The sequence below is a fragment of the Schistocerca americana genome, chromosome 3 (assembly GCF_021461395.2).
Source record: "Schistocerca americana isolate TAMUIC-IGC-003095 chromosome 3, iqSchAmer2.1, whole genome shotgun sequence".
Lineage (NCBI taxonomy): Eukaryota > Metazoa > Arthropoda > Insecta > Orthoptera > Acrididae > Schistocerca > Schistocerca americana.
In genome coordinates, this window is record NC_060121.1 from 784,788,951 (window position 1) to 784,796,398 (window position 7,448).

The following is a 7,448-nucleotide window of genomic DNA, read 5'->3' on the forward strand; positions in this document are numbered from 1 at the left end:
CTAGGTATCATTCTTCCTAAACAGTACCATCATATTATATCTCCTGTTAGAATGTTACCCTGTTAGTTTTATCTCATGCTTAGTGGTTACTGTTTATTGTGACTCCTTAAATTAGTCATAATTGTTTGGTCATAATTGGTCTCTTTTAATACTAATATGATAGGATAGCTTAAGGGCTATAAATAGATTACAGGATAGTCAAAGATTTGAAGAGAGTTCGGTGTAGGAAAACTAATGTGGAAGTAACACCGAACCCAACTCAGGAACCAGCGGACGTCACTCCGCCCGTTGACACAGAACGTCAACGTCCCTGGGGGTTTTGTACATATCATTTTATATCCTTAACATTATACATTCCCTTTTCCTCTCCCATCACAGGATCTACTAAATATTTTGCCTTTGTCAAGTGCCAGTCAAAATACTTGCACATTTTACCCCAGACATTACTATAGTATTTAGGAGCCCTCAAACCTGAGATCAACTTTTCTTGTGCACTTGATGACCAATATTTTTCCTTAAACTTTCTCTGAAAATCTTCCCAGGATGTGAAGTTTTCAATATTTACTGTGCCCCATTCTGAAGCTTCACCCTCCAAATAACCTACCACAAACTCTATTTTCTTAGCATCCTCCCAACTTTTAGGTATGGCTTGGTTAAACCGTTTTAAGAAATGGGTGGGGAGTACCTCCCCGTCTGGTTTGAATTTAGGAAACTGTCTCGACAAGCTTGAACTTGATCCCCATTGCAAATTAGTTATCATGTCCTTATTTAATATAATATTTTGGGGAACTGTGCCTTTCTCTAGTTTCTCCTGCATAAGCTTGAATTCTTTCCTCAACGTTTCTAAGTCTTTCTTGGTGTTACCTAAATCAGAAGTTACTATAGGCGAAGAGATATCAACACTTAGTTTCTCTTCAACCTTTCATCCTTGTTCTTCTAAGCCATTCAAATTTATAAGCTGTGCAGTCATTAACTTTTCTTTGAAGTTCTGTTCTACGGTTTCCACCCGTGATTTGACCCCTGAAATTTGCGCCTGTACTAGGGGGAGCAACTTATCTTGTATCTGGACATTGGTTTTTAGTGTAGTTAATTCTTGTTCGACCACATCAAATGTAACATAACATACATTTTTCAAAGAGTCGTATTTTTCGTTAAATTGTGTTTCCAAATTACTACATCTACAGTCTACATCATATTCTAATTTTTGAATTAATCCTTTTATATTAGCTTCATTTCTTTGTTCTAAATCTTTAAATAAAATATTTGTCTGTTCACTCAGGGAAACGGACAATTCTTTTTTCAATTCTTTTTTCCATTCTTGCATCTGATTACTTAGGATATCAACTTGAGCCTCTAGTTTTGTGTTTTGCAAAACTAACTTAGAGTTTAATTCTGCCTTCAGTTTGTCCTGTTGTGATTCAAACTGCGCTTTGATAAACCTCATTAATTCGCCTAAATCTGGCCCCTGTTTTTCAATTCCCATTGCCCCAACAGACTCTACGGATTGATGTTCCTTTTTCATTGTGTTTTGTTTTGCCTTTAATCTAGTTATCTTTAAAAGTACACTCGCTTATTTCCACAACACCACACACTTCACAAACAATCAAAGGTCAGTAGTAGCTCACCCGGCATCAGTGGAAGGCGGCGTCGGCACCGGTGTATGGCAGCATCAGCGTCAGCGTCGATGGACGTCGGCGTAGGTGGACGGCGGCGTCGGCGTTAGTGTGATGCGGCGTCGGTGTTGGTGTGCGGCAGCGGCAGCGTTTGTAGACGGCGGCGTCGGCGATTTGAGCCTAACTGCAGCGTTGTGCGATTTTCTTGATTCCCTTAATCATTTCACCATTTATCAACACGATATTTCTGGATAAGTATTGTGGAATCACTCCTCAGCCTCGCTTTTATCGGTGCTATGGCAACTCCCAACTGTTTTTTTTTTTTTTTTTTGTTATAACTTCCTTACTATTTCGCCTTCTTTCTCAGGTCCTTTCTTTACAGTTGCCACGTTCTTGTGGTGACCCGGTGTAATGTTAAGCTCCATCTGTACAGCTTAAGCGTTTTCGTGGACTTACTTGTTGAAGAATGCTGGTTCTGCTTTCTTGCAGCGCCGATGTCTTCTGCTAGCACTGGACGCTTCTCCGAAGATTTCACTGCTAGGAAGGGGAAATTTTCACTCTCTCACTCTCTCTCTCTCTCTCTCTCTTCTTATTTAAAAATATGCTACTCGTCGAATATCATTCAATGCACCAGAGCATATTTATTTCCACTTTGTACAAAAAAACAACTAAACTTTATGACGTAAGCCCACACATTACTGGGCACCCAAGATCAGTTAATTACACATTTTTGAACACAATTAATACATAAGCTTTTATCAAGGCTGACTATCCACATCCAGTCCACATACTCTCAACAGCAGTTCAACATTTACTAAACAGTCTCTATCTCGAGTCACTCCATTTGTTTTTCAACAATACAAAGCTACATTACTCTTTGCAGCCGGCCACGGAGCTTCCGGGCCGTAGTTATTTATTCTTGTCAGGTCACGCTGAACACTTGCCAGCACCGATGAATTATCTCCCTTCCAGTTTCGCCTGCACAAACAATAAATGGGTGCCATATCCCATGCTCATCCTTACGCCCTGCTTTAAAATAACGCGTGTTCGAAACGGCTGGAACGCAAGTGTCTCCAGACTTCGTAAAAAATTCTGGGGGCACTACAAGAGAAAAGGTAACTGGGTAAGGGAAGAAATGGTGGCAGGCTACCTAGATCCCAGGATGATACAGAACCATCTGTCATGTGTATGAGGAGAAACAGATTGTAGATATTGATACTCAGATGGCTGTGATATTGGAAGGACATTAAAAGAAAAGTGCTTGAGTCAGTTCACGTACATAAATAATTCAGGGCAAAATGTGGGATGTAGCTGGTCCCGGTTGTTATAGTTTTGTGAAGCCTTTTTACTGCTTCTACTGTAGCTGTTACATATATGAAACAAGATTATCTTTTTACACCGAGATTTCTGGTACAGTGCACTACGAACACATTACACTTTCGTTTGAAACCTAAGAACGGCAGCATGCATGCTAATCTGGAGAACTGAGCTAACACACATTTACTGGTGACTGTTTTCCATTGAGCAAGCAGCATGCAAAGTGAACTTTCTTGCATAGTCTGAAGAATTAGAAAATGTTTCAGATAAGGATGTTCATTACTTAGGAATCTCAGAAGGAAAATTGTTTGAAGTTAAAGTGAACAGAAGATTTGCAGATGATGATACCGTAACTGATAGTGGTAAACATGCAGAATTTGCTTTGTAATTTTTCAGCAATTATGAAAAACTAAAAAATTTTGTAGTAATCTAATAAAAAATGAAAAGACCACCTGACATCATTATTGGAAGGAATAAGATAGAGAATGTTAATAAAGTTTGTTGTTTAGGCATTACAGGATATACTAGATACAGCATGGAACTCAATATACTGTAGCAGTTAAACATACTTTCAATGAACAAAGGTAAGCAATAGTGAATACGTCATTTAGTATAGGAAAGCAAAAACAAATTGTCAAGACATTCATGTGGAGTGTGCTCCTATATTGCTGAAAAAGTTGAAGGCAGTGGTGGTGGTGGTGGCGGCGGCGGCGGCAGTGGCGCCTCTGATGTCAGTTCAGTAATTGGATGATCACTTGCATAAAAGTCATCAAAATGTGGCTAGGCTATTAGGGATCAACCCAAAAGAATATTTTGCAGATTTGGAAGTGGTAGATATTTCTTATCAAATGACACTTGAACATGAATTGGTAATGTAGCGCTGTCATTAAACTCAAGTTTCATAACATACTGTTGTAATGAAGTAATGAAAATACCAAATACATTTTTTCCCTGCTACACTTAAAATTTTTAATTTTGTTATGTTCACACATTTCTCTTTTATTGTTAAAGGTTCGGCCCGTGACTGTAGAGGATTTCAAGACTGCCTTAAGGAGGGTAAGAGCTAGTGTTTCACAGACAGACCTGATACAATACGTGACATGGGATAAACAGTATGGATCAGGAGGCCCAATATGAGGTTTTTGTGAGAATTATTAATTGAGGCTGAATACAAACTTTGTTTGTCCAGTTTCCATGAGAGCGGAAATATGTTATTGTGTTTGGTACAAGCAAACACAAGGTTTTAACATAAATAAGCTATTTTGTAAGCTGAGAAATAGCTTATGTGGATATGTTAGTTTTGTTACTTATTAAGGCATAACAGAAAAATTTCTGTGTCTCAGTTTCGAGTCAAAGGATATATGTTTTCTTGTTGAAATAGCAATGGTTATCATTCTGCTATTTTGAAAATTTGTTAATTTATGTGTTGATCAGTTGTAATGTAATAAATGGACATTATACAGAAAAACTGCAAGATGTAAGTAACTACACATCCTAACCTGTTAGAGGCAGGTCTGTGTGTGAAAGTAGCCATATCATATATATCAACTTTACTGCATAACAACATAGTTCTCTGTAAGTATGATCATCAGCCAGCTGTCCACCTACATTTCCAGTCATTGCCAGACTGTGGTCAAGTACAAGAACAACCAATCAATGGCATAAAACAGTGCTAGAGTATGGTTGCCTCACAACTTGTCCCATTTTTCTCCACTGTGCCACCACCACCAGCTTCTCTGAATTACACATGATGGAAATATCGCTCCTAACCTGCATTTACAGTCTGCAATCTCCTGGACTTCCTCACTAGCTGATTGCCTGACATTTTCTTGACTTCCTCACTAGCTGATTGCCCGACATTTCCTAGACTTCCTCACTAGCTGATTGCCTGACATTTTCTAGTTACTTATTTATCCTTATCTTCCATTAGAGAGGAAAAGGAATCAAATCTGCCTATAGTGAAAAACTGAAGTAATTTTATTTCCATGTTTAAAAATATAAGTACAGCATACAAATTATAAATTGAGACATTTTAAAGATTCAATATAATATTAATTTAATATAATAGGGTGTATATGACCCAGGACAACTGGGAGACCTGGGAAAAACCCGGGAATTTTTTCATCCAGGAGAAAACCGGGGAAACCCCAGGAATTTTTAGAATTCCAGGAATTTTTCATTGTTTTAGTTTTCAGTTAAATTTTTGTAATTTTGACTGTTAAGAACCAATACTTTAACAAAGTATATCACTGTATCCTGCTATTGCAGAATAATACTTCAACAATAAAACATAAACGAGAGAAAAAATGGAAATAACTTAAATTGCAAAGGAAATGCGCCATATACAGCAATGACACGCAGTGCTCATGCAAGCGTCTGCCAACAGCAAAATGTGTCAAAGGCTTTAGGAAGACTATGTAATGCTTCATAACAACAAATTGCGTCCGACGAGTGTGAAGTCATTACTGTTTACATTAGATTCGTTTTAGCAGTTACGAGTGGGCTCATGTGCATGTGCAGTTGAGTTGCGTTTGAGTACTAGATTCTCCCACTTCTAGCTACAGGAATGTGGCTGTTGGCTGTGCAAGCAGTCGGAGCAAGCAGCTAGATGCTACCGGGGAAAGGGGGTGCCAAATTTGTATTCTTGAGGAAAGAAACTTGTTTCACAAAGTGCTTAGCATCCAGTGTATGTTTATCTATCGATTATTCATATGTATCTAAAAACAAAGATGATGTGACTTACCAAATGAAAGTGCTGGCAGGTCGACAGACACACAAACAAACACAAACATACACACAAAATTCAAGCTTTCGCAACAAACTGTTGCCTCGTCAGGAAAGAGGGAAGGAGAGGGAAAGACGAAAGGATGTGGGTTTTAAGGGAGAGGGTAAGGAGTCATTCCAATCCCGGGAGCGGAAAGACTTACCTTAGGGGGAAAAAAGGACGGGTATACACTCGCGCGCGCACACACACACATCCATCCACACATATACAGACACAAGCAGACATATTTAAAGACAAAGACTCCATTAAAACCCACATCCTTTCGTCTTTCCCTCTCCTTCCCTCTTTCCTGACGAGGCAACAGTTTGTTGCGAAAGCTTGAATTTTGTGTGTATGTTTGTGTTTGTTTGTGTGTCTGTCGACCTGCCAGCACTTTCATTTGGTAAGTCACATCATCTTTGTTTTTAGATATATATTTCCTACGTGGAATGTTTCCCTCTATTATAACCAGATTATTCATATGATTTTGAAATGATTCCCTGTTGGTTTTTGAACACTTTTGTACACATTTTAACTTGATTTCTGAATGAATCATAAGCTGATTTTTGAATGCGTGCATAGTGTTCGTGATGTCTCTGTCAGGAGAATCCTCGTCGCATCTAGAAATAATCTCTCCGCAGACAAAAGGGGATGGGGCTATACGAGCTGAGCGGAGTAAAGCCAAACGCATGAATGCCAATTGCTGTCTGATTATGTGGTTGATTGGATTTGCGAATGATCAGCATTGTTATAATTACTAGTGAAATCCATAGATTCAGACTACCAGAATGGAAATAAATGACTGACAGAAATAACAGGTGAGAAAGATTATGTATTATCTTCTCGGTGTGTCTGAGGAACTGAAATTTTGCCAGAAAAGTTTTGGCCAGATCGCTACACTAGTAAGGACCAGTTGTACAGTCCCCGGGCTAGCAGCCGCTTAAGTTCTATTCTGGAAGTAACGTGGAAAACATGTTGTACGAACACGTAATAGTGCCTAACTGGAAAATAATCATGGGATAACTAAACCTGTGATTCTGGCAGGGTTAGTGAAGTTAACGGCGAACAAATTTTGACAATGGCAGGAACAGCTACAGTATTGGTGATGACAAGATTGTTTGTTAGAACGAGGAAGGAAAAGAAACAGGGACATTACACAAATTATGCAAGAATAAGACAATTCCGAATTTATGTAAAAATTTCGTAATACTACTTTTGATTTCATGCTTGAAAAACTGGTGCATGTGAATGAAATGTGAAACTATTTCCTACATAAAGCTTTTTGCTTGTAGTAGGCCTAATAGGCATTTGATATTGGTACTTCACGAATTATATTCTGTCGTGTTGTAAAAATGGCCATTTGTACCAAACAGTCTCGTTTATTTAGTGTGTGTTACAAAATTGCTGCAATATTAGAAAGGCCTATTTTGTTTTATCTACAAGACAGTGACAAAATAGACGTAATCAGATCGAGAAACCACACCAGTCTTCGGTATTATTTGTGTTAACAGCACATTCAGTGTTACATAGCGACATTTAGATTTTTCTTGTAGCAAAACGTTTAACGAACTTTGATGAGGTAATAGATCTTTTCGCAGAAAGGAAAGCACACCTTGTAAAGCTGTAGCAAGATTAGAGAGAAATAAACTCTAAGAGCTAAGGATTGAATAAATGTGTACTTTCTTGCCAATCTCTTGTCTTTATTGGTTTTATGTATCCTGTATTTAATTCTATGTCACACAAAACGGCAAGTT

General features: G+C 38.3%; 1 protein-coding gene across 2 annotated transcripts in view; it reads left to right on the top strand.

Moving 5' to 3' along the window:
- Nucleotides 1-4,351, top strand: part of LOC124606646 (fidgetin-like protein 1) — a 196,238-nt gene extending 191,887 nt beyond the window's left edge. The window contains exon 11 of one of the 2 annotated variants that reach the window (XM_047138645.1): nucleotides 3,942-4,351. In XM_047138645.1, the coding sequence (XP_046994601.1) occupies nucleotides 3,942-4,067 (126 nt within the window). In that variant the 3' untranslated portion in view covers nucleotides 4,068-4,351. The remainder of the gene's footprint in view (nucleotides 1-3,941) is intronic. The other variant, XM_047138644.1, reaches the window with a different exon arrangement.
- Nucleotides 4,352-7,448: the final 3,097 nt, after the last annotated feature.